At 45.0% G+C, this 15297-nt stretch overlaps 1 protein-coding gene across 3 annotated transcripts in view; it reads right to left on the bottom strand.

Moving 5' to 3' along the window:
• Positions 1–15297, bottom strand: part of FZR1 (fizzy and cell division cycle 20 related 1) — a 31268-nt gene that overhangs the window by 6807 nt on the left and 9164 nt on the right. For 2 of the 3 annotated variants that reach the window (XM_084614318.1, XM_084614319.1), the window contains exons 2-10: positions 13235–13380; positions 9617–9742; positions 9241–9304; positions 8834–8961; positions 8160–8242; positions 3843–4026; positions 3160–3225; positions 1294–1396; positions 382–566 (exon numbers count right to left, since the gene is read on the bottom strand). In XM_084614318.1, coding sequence (XP_084470444.1) covers positions 382–566; positions 1294–1396; positions 3160–3225; positions 3843–4026; positions 8160–8242; positions 8834–8961; positions 9241–9304; positions 9617–9742; positions 13235–13303 — 1008 coding nt within the window. In that variant the 5' untranslated portion in view covers positions 13304–13380. The remainder of the gene's footprint in view (positions 1–381; positions 567–1293; positions 1397–3159; positions 3226–3842; positions 4027–8159; positions 8243–8833; positions 8962–9240; positions 9305–9616; positions 9743–13234; positions 13381–15297) is intronic. The other variant, XM_084614320.1, reaches the window with a different exon arrangement.

Below are 15297 nucleotides of genomic sequence, written 5' to 3' on the forward strand. Positions count from 1 at the left end.
CCTTCACTGCACACTGCCTAACTTCAAGTTTAAGTGGAGACAGTTTAAACCAGCTTCACTGAAATCTAACATCCTTCAGGCCAAACATACAGGTGTAGGTACCCAAGCACATTCGGAGCAACAAAGGATAGTTAAGTTGCCCTACTAATTTTTACTTAAGACAGATACTAGAAAGTTGTAGGATAGTCTAGTTTAGCCACATTGGGGTGGGGGGAATATGGATGGTCTGTCAATCGTCTCATTAGTAACAAAAAGGCATCTTCAGATGAGAGGCTACAATTCAAAAGTTGACATATCTTTGAAAGAAGGCAGCTTTTAAGATTAGGAGTGCAGGTGCAGAGATGAGGCCGAGGCCTACACCAATAGCAATCAGTACTTTACCTTGTTATCATTTCCACCCGACGCTAGGAGCTGGTGGTCTGTGGACCACTTCAGCCCACACACCTCCTGCCTGTGGCCCTGAAGCCGTCGCTCAGACTGTAGTGGGGGGGTCCGGATGTCTCTCTGAAGGATCATTCTGTCCCGACTGCCGGAAGAAAGCTGGTCTGCATTCCATGCCAAAGCACCTGTAATGCAGGCAAAGGAACAGAGTGAAAATTCCATGCAGCTGTCAGTGCAGGATTCCTAGGGGTAAGTATCAAGCCACTATAACCAGAGGAGGCCTACACAAATCTCTTCTTGAGCAACTTTTGTTGGAAGATCAAAGAGCTTTTAACATATACAAAACCTATGGGAGTTCATATTATACCCACTTTACAGCAGGGTAAACTGAGGCACAAATGGTGTAACAACTTGTGTGAGGTCATCAAAACAGAACTTATGAGGTGTCCTGACTCCCAACCCCTGACCTGGTCACCAATCCACACTGCTTACTTGTAAAAGCTATTCCCTGAAAAGCAGGATGAACTGGAATCCTCAAGCAGCCAGCCTGGAGAGTTGAAACCAATGACATTCAACAAGGTGTATTAACAGAACACACCTAGGATGCCTCATCACACAACACCTTCCGCAACTGTATGTGGTGATGATTCATAGTATCACCACCCCCAAGAGCAGGCCAGTGCAATTTAAAAGGACTCTTATACACAAACAAAAAGCTATTTCACAGAAGGCTTGGGGAAGGAATGGCGTGTAGGGGTGGGACAGGACTGACAATTCCCACACTCCCTTTTGGATCATAAATTATAGCAATACTGCAATATTAACATGGCCTCAAGGGATCCCTCTTCTAGGTTAGCAAATGCCACTTTCAAATGGTAAACTTCAGCCCTCTTGCCTCCTGTTCCTCCTTACCCACTCTGGCTGTGTGACCCTCAAGCATGGATAATTTCTTCCCTGCAGCTGCGTCCCAGATCTGTACAAAGCCCTTGTGAGTTCCAACTGCTACCAAGTTGCCCTAAATGCACAAAAAGAAAACTTGCAATCAATAAAGTCAGTAACTAGACGTACAAAGAGATCCAAGAGCCACACAAGAGATTCTGAGGGCTTGTCTTCACTATGGACTAAGTCGACCTAAGCTACGCTACTCCAGCTATGTGAATAACGTAGCTGGAGTCGACGCAGTTTAGGTCGACTTATCCCGGTGTCTTCACTGTGCCATGTCCACAGGAGACGCTCTCCAGTTGACTTCCCTTACTCTTCTGGGATCTCTGCCGTTGATTTAGCAGGTCTTCACTAGACCCTCTAAATCAATCCATACTGCATTGATTGCAGCAATGTCAATCTCCCCATAGTGAAGACTAGCCCTCAGCCCCTAAAAGGCAAACAGATGGGGGTAGGAGTATCATCCCTGGAGATTACACATCTTGTAAGATCTGTCCTGCTCAAAGGAACGCCATCTGTTAATCAGCAATGAGTTGAATGAAGATGCAATTTCTGCAGTAACTTAAGATCTGCTGTAGAAATGAAAACTGAAAAGTATCAATAGATCCTTTTAAAGACAGATAATACTGGCACTTCTTTCTAGTGCACATTTTCCCCAAGGCCCGCTAAGATTTTTACAATCATTACCTAATTACATCTTTTTTACACCCCCAAGCGGTTTTAACAGATAGGGTAAACTGAGGCATGGGCATTAAGTGACTTAGAATCATAGAACGTCAGGGTTGGAAGGGACCTCAGGAGGTCATCTAGTCCAAACCCCTGCTCAAAGCAGGACCAATCCCCAACTAAATCATCCCAGCCAGGGCTTTGTCAAGCCTGACCTTAAAAACTTCTAAGGAAGGAGATTCCACCACCTCCCTAGGTAATGCATTCCAGCGTTTCACCACCCTCCTAGTGAAAAAGTTGCCCAACATCATACAGTGAGCTATTGGCAGAGTTGGAAACAGAACCCAGGAGGCGGTCTTGACTCCTTGTCTTCCACTCTAAACTCCATTTGAGTGCTTGCTAAAGGGACAGCGAATACCTGTTCGCAGAAGCTATTGGTTTAAACAAGATGGGGGAAATGTTGCTGAATTCTTCTGCAATGGGATACATCACTTTGGCCTCAACCAACCAGCCAGGCAGGATTTCATGGCACTATGCAGAACATCAAATAGAGCACCTGGAGGTTCTGCCTCACAAGAGACTTTTTAGTAGGATTCTGGGCTCTTTTACCCCAAGCCTTTCCTGGAACAAGGAAGACAAATCTGGCATGACAGGACTACGGAGAGTAATTGGAGCAAAGACACTAAGCACATCAGTTCATGCAGACCATCTCTCCAGAACAAGCAGTAGACCATAACCTCTCTCTAAGAGCACGGCTCACTCACATACAGATATATTTGTAGTCAATTTAGGAGGCAGTTCTACACTCACAGACCAGTCCAGGTCCATCCCTGCTATCCAGGTAAGGTGCTTTTTTCTTTTTTTTTTTTGAGGGGGAGGGGGAGGATGCACATGCCTCAAGCGCATACATCTTAGGCTTTAACAAAAAAGGAGAGAGAAATGCTCTTCGGCATCTCTTGACCGAGGTCAGATGCTGCTCACTGAACTTAATCTAGGTGGTTCTCACTCCAGCATGAGACACGGTGTATTCCTATCGGACTCTAGCGTTGAGGATCAGATGTTCTGAAATGTTGAGCTCTTACAAATGCAACTGAAGTTAACAGGAGCTTTGGGTGCTCAGAATCTCTGAAAAGAATATCTTAACGGTCTGTGTGGTAGTATTATACTGACCCGTTCTGACCAGCCCACTGATGTCACAGAATCGCCTTCCACAGACAAATCACATAACCGGGTCACCTTGAAAATTAGGAAATAAGATGGAAATTAGGACTAAAGAGATTAGCTGCCTAGCAGATTAGGTATTTGGAACTAAGAGCACTAGTATGTTGCACCACATAGATCGGGGTGGCCAACCTGGGGCTCCGGAGCCACATGCGGCTCTTCAGAGGTTAGAGGCGGCTCCTCGTCTGGGCACCGACTCTGGGGCTGGAGCTACAGGTGCCAGCTTTCCCATGTGCCAGAGGGAGGCTCACGGCTCAACCCCTGGCTCTGCCACAGGCCCTGCCCCCACCCCTCCCCTGAGCCTGCCGTGCCCTCGCTCTTCCCCCCCCCAGAGCCTCCTGCACGACACGGAACAGCTGATCGGGAGGTGCGGGGAGGGATGGGGAAGTGCTGATCAGTGGGGCTGCTGGTGGGCAGGAGGTGCTGGGAGGCTGCTGACGTATTACTGTGGCTCTTTGGCAATGTCCATTGGTAAATTCTGGCTCCTTCTCAGGCTGGCCACTCCTGGCATAGATGGTACATTCCAGGGTACTGGAAAAAGTACGGCAGCAGAATATAAAACACAAAGGCCGATCCAACTGACCTGCTGTCCATTTTTCGCCTATAGCTGCAAGGAAAGGGCCATGCCTTACCTGGCTAGTACAAGCACTCCATAGGTAAACACAGGTACCAAGGCCAACACTGAGAACATTGAGAGAAGACCAGTCCACTAGGTTCAGGTAGAAGTCATCCTGCAGTTCTGGAGCATCCAGCACTTTGAAAGGAATCTTGGAGATTTTTCTTGTGGGTTTTCGAGGTGATCTTAGCAACTTCTGACTGTTCACACAAATAGAGACGTGATTTTTTTTATGAGGCTTTGAAGGTACAAAGAGATTTAGAGAAATTCCTACTGTTTTGATCATTGCCCTTCTAGAGAAATTTAGAGACTCAAAGAGACAGGAGGGTTGCAGCTCCGAAGGAATAGTACTGAGGTGAGCAGCTAGAGGGAAATAATGGACACAAAATGAAAAAGAGGGAAGTTGCCCTGTGCCACTGAGCCAGTGAGGGTTAAGCAACCAGCAGGCTAAGTGACCCAAAATCAACCTTTAATAATACATTAGAGGAGTATTGAAATGGTAAACAGGGCTATTTCTTGTAGATCATTATCAAAGCCAGGTTAAGTAGATTTAGGCTTTGTCTACACTAGCACTTTTGTCAGTAAAACTTTTGTCTGTCAGGAACATGGAAACCTCCCACCCCCGTCACGGACATAAGTTTCACGGACAAAAGCACTGGTGTGGACAGCGCTATCTCGGCGGAAGACGTTCTCCTGCCAACATAGCTACTGCCACTCGTTAGCGGTGGTTTAATTATGCCAGCAAGAGAGCTCTCCCCCACCGGCATAGAGCGGCTACACGGGAGACCTCACAGCAGCGCAGCTGTAAAGTCTGTAGTGTAGATATAGCCTTAATTCTTTTAAATGTAAACCTATATTGTCAGAGAATTAGAAGTAGATACTAACTGTATTTGTCTGTGTTTACATATATCTGTTGAGTTTGTAGATGATAAACTTCTGTTCTTGTCTGTTACTATATTCTATTGATTAAGAGATCAAAAAGGAATATTAACATTTAGAGGAAACTTGTGGTGTACTAATATCATTGTCTAAATTTTTCTTTGAAGTTTGTAGTAGACGGTCTATGAACTGCTTGAATGGTTAACTACCTTATGCTAATGAATGCAGCTAGTTACTAGTGGAGTAACTAAGTGGCTAAGTCATTATGCAAGGTAGCCTATTTCCTCTTGTTTTTTCCTACCCCCCCCCCGATGTTCTGGTTTAACTTGGATTTAAACTTGGAGAGTGGTCAGTTTGGATGAGCTATTACCAGCAGGAGAGTGAGTTTGTGTGTGTATGGGGGTGGGGGGGGATGTGAGAAAACCTGGATTTGTGCTGGAAATGGCCCACCTTAATTATGCACATTGTAGGGAGAATGGTCACTTTGGATGAGCTATTACCAGCAGGATAGTGAGTTTGTGTGTGTGGTTTTTGGGAGGGGGGTGAGAGAACCTGGATTTGTGCAGGAAATGGCCCAACTTTATTATCATGCACATTGTGTAAAGAGTTGTCACTTTGGATGGGCTATCACCAGCAGGAGAGTGAATTTGTGTGGGGGGGTGGAGGGTGACAAAACCTGGATTTGTGCTGGAAATGGCCCACCTGATGATCACTTTAGATAAGCTATTACCAGCTGGACAGTGGGGTGGGAGGAGGTATTTTTTCATATTCTCTGTGTATATATAAAGTCTGCTGCAGCTTCCACGGCATGCATCCGATGAAGTGAGCTGTAGCTCACGAAAGCTCATGCTCAAATAAATTGGTTAGTCTCTAAGGTGCCACAAGTACTCCTTTTCTTTTTGCGAATACAGACTAACACGGCTGTTACTCTGAAACCAGTTATTAGTGTGTGACTAAGAAACAGATTTACTTCAGAGCAACAATGTATATTACCTATTCTTCATCCAAGGAATGCCTGCTGTGATGTTTGCTGTCAAGATGTAGCCTAGTGGAGAGAACTATAAAATAACTCTAGGGCCTGAAACTTTTTCATCTCAGATCTGCTCAAACTTCGTCAGGGGAAGTTCAAGTCACAAGTCTGAGGTCTCCAGGTGCGCCCTGGACTATCCTTGCAAATTCTCCTGGAATTCTACATATGGACTAACTTATTGAACCGATTCTAAAAGGACTTTTACAAATGAGCAGCTCGCCATCTCTGCTATGAAACTGACCTGAGAACTTTATTCATATCTTACTCTGGGAGAAATCCTGCACTATTGTGCATGTGCATAATTAATTAGCCACACATTTTTAATTTTTTGTTCAGAAAAAAGCTTCTGCTGAAATGTTGCTGCAGTTCCACCTTTTGCCCACCAGAGGGCGATGTGGCAATAGAACAAAGCAGCAGCTCCCAGCTAGCTGAGAAGAGAAAGAGCCTGCCTTCTTCACAGAGCCTGTCAGGAGACAGGGACTATGGGGAAACAGACAGCATGGGTGCTGGGTGAGGGGGTCAGACGGGCTCATAAGGGCTAGTGGAAGAGGACAGACTGGGGCAGGGGCTGAATGGGAGTGGAGGCACAGAGCCACAGGGGGAGGGAGGTGCAGAGCCACATGGGGATGTGAGGAGGTGGTGTCTGAGTGGGGGTGGAGGGACACGTGGACAGGAGCAGACGTGCCTGACTGAATGGGAGAGGCTAGGAGACAACCAGGGTCTGCATCGGGGAAGCTCCCTAACAATCCCTCCTCGCCACCCCCCACAAAAAACCTGTTCCATATTTTTCCCAGCCATACCCAACAAGCCTCCCAGTTCACACCCAGGCTCCTTCCCAACAATTTACTTCCCTCTCCCTCAGCTCCTCCATTATCCCCGACTCCTCCAACCCTTTGCACTGCTTCTGAGGGGTGCGAGAAATACAGTTCTGTATTATAGTTTAAATGAATTACTATTCAGAGTTCTGTATTACTATGCCTAGTAAGGAATCTATTTTTCAAAAAACATTTCCTGACTCTTTTTTGTTGTCTGTATTGTTACACACATACTTGCTGACAGGTATTTTGAAATAAATGACCAAAAATAATTGAAACTGGTGTGACTATATTGTGTTACTTTGACAAATGACACATGCAGAAATTTGCAGAATTTTAAAATATTGTGCGCATAATTTTGAATTTTGGGGAGCAGAATTCCCCCAGGAGTAATCTGTATGTATAATGATCTTTTAACCATAGCAACTGTCTCTTTTTTAAAATAAAACTTAAATTAGTTAATAAGAATTGGCTGTAAGAATGTATTTTGGGTAAGATCTAAAATATTCATTGATCTGGTGGGTAATGTGTCTGGTCTCTTGGGATTGGTAGAACTTTATATATGGTGAATAAGATTTTAAGTAATCTTCACTATATTGGATTTGGCTCTCCGGGTGGGAGCCCAGGGCTGGATTGCTTAAGGGGAACTGTTTTAGCTTCTGGGTAACCAGTGTGGTATTATAGAAGCTGTTTTGTTACTGGCTTGGTGAATCTAATTATAAGAATAAACTACCAGTTTTGGGGATTGTCTGCCCCATCCTTTGCAGTTTGCCCTGACTGATCGATCTCCGTGTGGCCCCTGCACCGACCATAATCACATGCCCAAAAAGGGGAGGCTGCTTAATAACATTCCTGATATTAACAACTTCTGGTTAATAGCAACATTTTGCTGGGGACCAATCCTGTCTCATTAGACTAAAATGTTAATAGGATTCAGATACTAACAGGCATGCTGCTTTCGGACAGCCTTTTGACATGCTTTTCCTGGCTGTAGGCCTGCAAATCTGCCTGCTGTTTGGGAGGAGGATGCTGCGCTTTTCATGGGAGCAGGGGTGTGTGTGTGTCCAAGGGGCTGCATGGTACCACTGTACTCTCCAGGCTGTGCCCTGCCCTGGTACCAGTGGCTCAGGCTTGGCACATCCCAGTGCTTCCTTCCCTGGCTATAGCTATAGCCCTGCACACATGCCTTCAGGGATGTGGCAGAGAAGAGAGCACTGAGACATGCCGAGCACCAGCCACAGGCAGGTTTAGAGCTGGCTAGAGCCTCACAAACCTCCCCATGATTCCCTGCCCACAGCCTCCCCTCCCAGCTGCCAGCACTGCCTTCCCTGGCTGCAGCCCTGCAAACCTGCCTTTCGCTTACCGGCAGCCTCTGGATAATAATAGCAGTTGCTGGGAACCAAGAGGTTGCTAACAAGTGGAATCTACTGCATTTCTAAGGCTGGCTGCACAGAGACAAGATCCTTGCTCCTTAGGTGTCGGACAACTCCTGCTGCCTACTTCCCCTCCTGAAATCCCATAGCTGTACAGCAACCAATTATGACATTAGTCAGAGAGCGCCTTAAGAACCCCAGCCCTCATTTTTTCCCCCACCCATAGGTAGCATTACCTTTTGTTGCTGACAGGTGACAGGGAATACGGGGAGACCTCATTGCCATCATCTGGACTAGAGCGTTTGGTGCTGAGGGAGTACTGCACAAAGAAGAAAGCATTGGATACAAAAACCCCACACAGTACAGGTCCTGACGTGCCAGAGGTTTACAAGATCACCTACAATGTAATTAATTAAACATACATTACCTAGTCAGAGGTCCCTCCAAAACCCTGCACTGTGGTGGCCCACTGTGTTTTACTTTCTACCCTCTTCAGTCCCTTCCCTTAAAGATTCCTTTAAATCTTGCTCTACAGCAATACTGAGAAACTAACTTCTGTTGAATCTCAAAACCTCTCCTTCATTTAGGGAGCACATCAAGACCATGTGTTAAGTTGCCCACATTTTTTCCAAAACAGTCTTTCAAAGCCTCTGTCATAACTCAGGAAAGAAGGATTTCTGCAGCAAGCAGCACTTCCTCATGCTATCTGTGGAGTCACTGAACAGTGTCCACTGGATTTTGTTACTAATACAACCCACCTTAGCCGTTCCATACTATTGATGACCCACTTTAAACCTTGGCTAGACTTCTTAATAAAGCTACTACACTATGCACCTACTAGCATATTTGAGGAATGCCCAACTCCTCTTGCATAAGCAATGCAGAACAATGAATTGTTAGCCAAACTTACCGTGAAGAGACTCTTCTTCTCTGGTGTGGATGGCTGCAGTCTCCTGTCTTCTGTCTGAGGGTCCTGCACTTTCTCAATCCCTGCTCCCAGCAGTTCGTTCTTTAGCAAGGCTGAGTAAGCAAGGCCATCTGTACGAACATACAAACGAGCTCTTGAGCAGAGTCCTACCTAGTGGTTCTCAACCAGGGTATGCAGTGGTCTTGCAGGTGGGTACGTCAACTCATCTGAATGGGCTGTGAAGACCAAGTTATCATATTCCCTGTGATGGTGCCTCCAGGTCAGGGCTGTGGCCCAATAGCTAGAGCAGCAAGCGAGATGCTTGCACTGCTGCTGCCCATGCTATATTTGAATTCAGTATTGAATCAAAAGCTAGACACAAAGGAACAAGTGGTACAAAACACATCTACCTTTGCCATTGTCTGAGGTAGCATCCTTTGCTTTTCTGTTTTGACTTGGTGACTTTTCGTTTTCCTAGGGGGGGAAAATATATGCTTACAAACACTCCAGTCACTGCAAAGATCTCACAAAATTTACTTTTCTTCCCCCCCTCCCCACAGTAATGGGAAAAGCACTGCCATCTTGAAAAATCTGCAACAATAATTGTGATGCTGAGGCATCAAATACTGAAGCAGCAAAAGAGACGGAGAGCAGAAGGGGAAGGCAATGCTCTACTAGTCCTCTGAAGTAGTTTTCCTGCCAAACAAACTTCTTTAACTCCGTGCAAACTCCCCCTTCCTGATAAGAAAAATACCCTGTGCTGTGTAACACGGGGGTAATACTCACATTTATTCTGTGGAAGTTAATGCTCCAGTTGGCCCCAGCTCTTGAGGGAATGAAACGGTCTCCATGTTTACTGGGGGAGGACATTGGAGAGTTGGAAGGTGTCAGCGTTCGTCTCATCTCAACTACCTGAAGTTTAAAAAGTTACATATGGAGAAACACTGCAAGAACCAGACAGAAAAAATGTTGGATCACAGTGGGCTCTGAAAGACAGACTCCAGAAATCTGCTTTCATTAGGACCAAATAAACCTGGAATGACAGAACACATGGTTTGTCACCTTAAAACTCTAGTAAGCACTCCTTACACAGGCACAATTCCCACTGACAAGTGCTAACAGGAGCACTTAAAGAACCTCTCTCTCCACATGCGCCCTCTCAATAGTGGAGATCAGCTGGTATGCTCTTGCCAATGGTCCCGAGGTTTGAAATCTGGGCAGCTGGAGGCAGGGCACTATGAGGTATAGGTATGACTGGAATCCCTTCCCCTGTTGGTCTGAAAGACCCGAATATTAGCAATTCAAGCCTCACGTAAACATACAGTGTACGGTACCTTATAAGAATATCTCACACACAAAACATGTTCTAGTTAAGGTTGCAGGCACTCAGCCTGGTCTTCTTTCTGTCCTTCCAGAACAGGAGCGCGTTGATCCCTGAGAGTCCCGCAGGGAGATCCCAGTATCTTGCTCCTCCCTAAGCTTTTTGGCTAGCGTGATCTCTGCCATTGCCATGCTGCTGCCATAAGTATGCCAAGGGCCTGCTGCAGCGTACGAACAGGAGTTTGGAGTGGGTGTGTGCACGTTGAAGACAGCAGGTTTTATTAAGGTCAGATAAGTACAGCAATGCTTCCAGGTCCTCTTGGCATTCCTATGGAAGTAAAGTCACGGCCGCCGTGTTGTGTGGGAAAATGTCCCCTTAACACTATTTCCTGGTTTTCTAACATTTGTTTGTTTTCTCCATAATGCTAATGTTCTTGTAGGGGGTACATAAAGGGACCTCCTTTATATTTCTTGGTTTTACTAGAGAGATCATGTGTAACCCAGCAGTATCCTTTCAATGTGCATTCAGCATAGTCATTTAAATTCAGCACTGAACCTAAATCAATTACATCAAGTAGAATCTGGCAGAACTACAGCTAAGTGTGTATTTTAAGATCTTAGTAATGACAAAAGATATTATGGAGTTCGTAGCAGATATGCACCGGTACCAATATACGAATCCTCCTGAGGGAGTTTTACTTCAGTTAAAAGCCATTTACGTGCATCATGTCAGCTGAGGACTCGTTGTTCCAAGACTCAGTAAAATATGAAGATCAGAGATCACGGTCTTTAGAATATTTACACACCTTACCCAAGGCAAAGAAAGCAAGAACAGTGAAATACCAAAATAAGTGGATGACATGGATTAGACTGTGTCACAGACTTGTAACGATTTGAAGGCCTATCCAAGTACAGACAGAGGGTGCAATTTGGGGCCCTTTCACAGCATAGAAGGACCTTAAAATACTAGGGTCTAGCTCAGAGGTGGGCAAACTATGCCCCGCAGACCACGTGTAGCCCATGGGAACGTCCTGCCTGGCCCCCGAGCTCCTGGCCTGGGAGGGTAGCCCCCAGCCCCTCCCCTGCTGTTCCTCCTCCCCCGCAGCCTCAGCTCACTGCGCCTCTGGTGCAATGCTCTGGGCGGCAGGGCTGCGTGCTCTTGCCAGGCAGCGCAGCTGCAGAGTTGCGGCCTGACCCCGTGCAAGGATAGAGGGCAAGGGACTTCGGGGTGGTGGTCAAGGGTGTAGATAGAGGTTGGGGCAGTCAGAAGGCGGGGAACAGGGATGTTGAACGGGGACAGGGATCCCAGGGGGGCAGTCAGGAAGGATGGGGAGGGGGCGTTTGGATGGGGCAGCGGGGGCACATTCCAGGGCAGGGGTTCTGGGGGCAGTCAGGAATGAGAGGAGGGGTTGGATGAGGTGGTAGGGGGCAGTCGGTCTGGGGGCGGTCAGGGCACAGGGAGGGGTGGATGGGGTAGGGGTCCCGGGGGGGGGGCAATCAGGGAGCAAGAAGCAGGTGGGGGGGGTCAGATAGGGGGTTAGAGCCAGGCCATGCCTGACTATTTGGGGAGGCACAGCCTCCCCCAACCTGCCCTCCATACAATTTCAGAAACCCGATGTGGCCCTCAGGCCAAAAAGTTTGCCCGCCCCTGGGCTAGCTGGAGGACAATTCTCTCAGCACAGGTGTTGTGTTGATAAATGAGAAGTAATGAACACTGGAAAACATAATCCCAACTATACATACAAAATGATGGGGTCTAAATTAGCTGTTACCATTCAAGAAAGATCTTGGAGTAATCACTGATAGTTCTCTGAAAACACCTGCTCAATTTGCAGAGGTAGTTAAGAAAGCAAACAGAATGTTAGGAATCATTAAGGAAAGGATAATATAATGCCACTATATAAATCCATGGTACGCCCACACCTTGAATACTGAGTGTAGCTCTGGTTGGCCTATCTTAAAGATAGATTACAATTGGAAAACATACAGAGAAGAGCAATAAAAATAATTAAGGATAAGGATCTGCTTCCATATGGAGGAAAGACTGGGACTGCTCATCTTAGAAAAGAGGTGACTAAAGAGGGATAGGATAGAGGTCTATATAATCATGAATGGTGTGGAGAAAGTGAATAAGGAAACATTATCTACCCTTTGACATAACTCAAGAACTAGGGGTTGCTCAACAAAAATTAATAGGCAGCAGATTTAAAAGAGAGAGAATTACTTCACATAACACACAGTTAACCTATGGAAGTCATTGTCATGAGATGTTGTGAAGCCCAAAACTATAACTGGGTTCAATTAGATACGTTAATGGAAGATAGCCATCGATGGCTATTAGCCAAGATGGTCAGGGATGCAACCCTATGTTCTACATGGCCTTAAACCCCGACTGCCAGATACTGGGACTGGATGACTGGGGTTGGATCACTCGATAATTGCCCTGTTCAGAGTATTCCCTCTGAAGCATCTGGCCTTAGCCAGCACCAGAAGACAGGATACTGGGCTAGAGGGACCATTGGTCTGACCAAGTATGGCCATTCTTATGCTCTTATGACATATAACACCACAGAAAAGCTGGAAGATCTGCATGCATCTAAAGTCCACCTATCGTATACCCCCAGCATTCAGAAGATTTGCTCGTTTAAAAAAATTCAACTGTCTATATTCCCGTAGTACCTAATGAGATTATGTAGTTTCCTGATGCCAAGTACTGAATAATAAAGATATTATAACCCCCTTAGGCTTCTGAGTATTACATACATATAGAGATTTAACACATTTTAGCTGACAAAACTGGCCAAGTTATGAAATTGTTGGAGCAATTGTTTCCCAGGATAATTCAAAAACTCCGACAGTAGAGCATTTCAGTCCAAGGTTTGGTTTAGTTTCTAATTAAAGGCCTCCATGCTATTAAGTAGCTCATAGAGGAAGCTAGAGAGCCTGTCTGAAAGACAGTCGAGAAAGCATATTACAGCTCACAGAATAAAGTCTGGTCTTTGTTGGGGGATGCTGGGAGGGGCAGGGGCAACTGCGTAAGTCACTAGGAGAATCATTAAGCACAGTGTAAATGTGCTGACTTACACAAGGCATTGTGTTTTCATTCTGGATGTTGATCTGGCGCAGGAGACGTCTCTCATAATCCTGGTCCATGTTGGAAAGGGTGGGGGCTGGGGAGTCTAACGGTCGCAGGACCTTCTGTTCATGAAGTCTAGACAGGAATCAGTCTGCTGCAACAAAACAGGAAGAAAGTCAAGAAATGGTGCACAGTCCCATGTACAAACCCACTGCCACCACCAAATTTAATTTCTATACCACTGCCCACGGGAGACGCTCAAAGCACTTTACACCCAACCAACATGAGAAGTACACCAAGTTTCTGCCACAATCTGTGAAGGGAAGCACAGAGACGCTAAGTGAGTAGCAGGATCACAAATGGAAGCTAGAAGTTCCAACTCCAAATCTTGTGCTTTAGACACAAGACCATTTTGCCTCTCAGTCGCACAGTATTCAGAATTTCAATAGGCAAAGCACAGCACAGAATCAGCGCACTATCTGGTTAGGAACATTACACCACACTATTACCCTCATGGTTGCTGATACCACTTGCCTCTACAATTCTGGGCGGATGGTTGGTCCCAGTCTCCACTGGGACCTGGTTTATGCTTAAAATTAGATCTACCTAGCTATGTTGCTCAGTACTGTGAAAAATTTCACACCCTGAAAACCGCAATTAGGTTGACCTTATTCCCAGTATAGACACAACTAGGTCAGTGGAATAACTTCTCAGTCGATCTAGCTACCACCTCTCAGAGAAATGGATTAAACTACACTGATGGAAAAACCTCATCTGTCAATGAGGAAGTATCCACACTACGTGCTACAGCTGTAGCAGCAGTAGAATAGCCATGCCCTGACTATCTTTCAGTCATAAGATCCGGGACAATGTGATTTCACAACAGATATTCATTAACATTTGGTTGGTAAGATTTTATCAAATGTGTCATACAAAATCAGACATATTAGCCTGCCTTACACTGAAAAATAGCATTAACTTTCAAGTTCTATTCTCACAGTCTTATAGCTTTTCAGCTACCTACAGAATTTATACCATTAGATTACAAGATCACACTTTATCATCTGTTTTTAAACGGAACTCCCCTTTCTTTCAGGCATGAGAAAGGACAACTAAAGACATCAGACAAATTTTTCTCATCTACTGCATTGTCACACTAATGTTGCTTCCTAAATGGACCAGTGAATAAAGGATGCATTTTAGGACTCTGTGGCTACAATATACAGAAAATGGCAATAGCAGTTTGTTGGGAACATACAGGGTCTCATATTTTAGGTTAAATCCTGACCAAAGCAAAAACTGGAAATCTTGTTTGCGCACGATATACACTGACCAATAATACAGAAGGAGATGTTGAAGTTTTGCAGAAAACATGATTTCAGTTAATCACTGAAAGATGAAGGTTTTCATTTGGGAATGTTAACACACTTACTATCCTTTGCTTAAAATAGGCCAAAAAAACACTGCTAGTTTGGTATCAAGTGAATTTAACATAAATGAGAATGGTCTGAAAACATAAACCCATGTTTCCTCATGCATCTGTATCAATAAGGTTAATTTAAACTTTAAACCAATCACTGCTGTTGAAATCAGCTATGTCCCAATTTACAGTGCTCAACCTGTAACACATACAAACAAAAGCTATTCAAGGGAAGATATTTTTGATCATGGATACACATCATTTACTTCTAAAATGAAAGTCAGTTTGCCTAACAGAACACACCAAAACCTTGAAACATATAGCCAGATTTTTGAGTTCACTCAACACTCAGCATGTATTGTAACGCTCTGCACACAAAGCATTGCATTAGATTCATAACATTACCGTAATTATCATAATCTTTCATTTCAAGGTTGTGTGATCCCGGAAATTAAGGCTAGAAAACATTATCCAAGTAAAATGTGTTGCTACTTTCAGTAACAATAAGAAGTTTGTGGATTTCTTTTTAACCTTCCAGAAACTAAAGGAATTTTTATTTTAATAAAACCAAGTAAAAATGGTACATTGTTCTCAGTGGCAGCAACTTGGGGCTGAACTCTTGAAAGTACGGCCATCAGGACCTGATTCAAA

Source organism: Lepidochelys olivacea (assembly GCF_965140295.1).
Source record: "Lepidochelys olivacea isolate rLepOli2 genome assembly, chromosome: 25".
Classification (NCBI taxonomy): domain Eukaryota; kingdom Metazoa; phylum Chordata; order Testudines; family Cheloniidae; genus Lepidochelys; species Lepidochelys olivacea.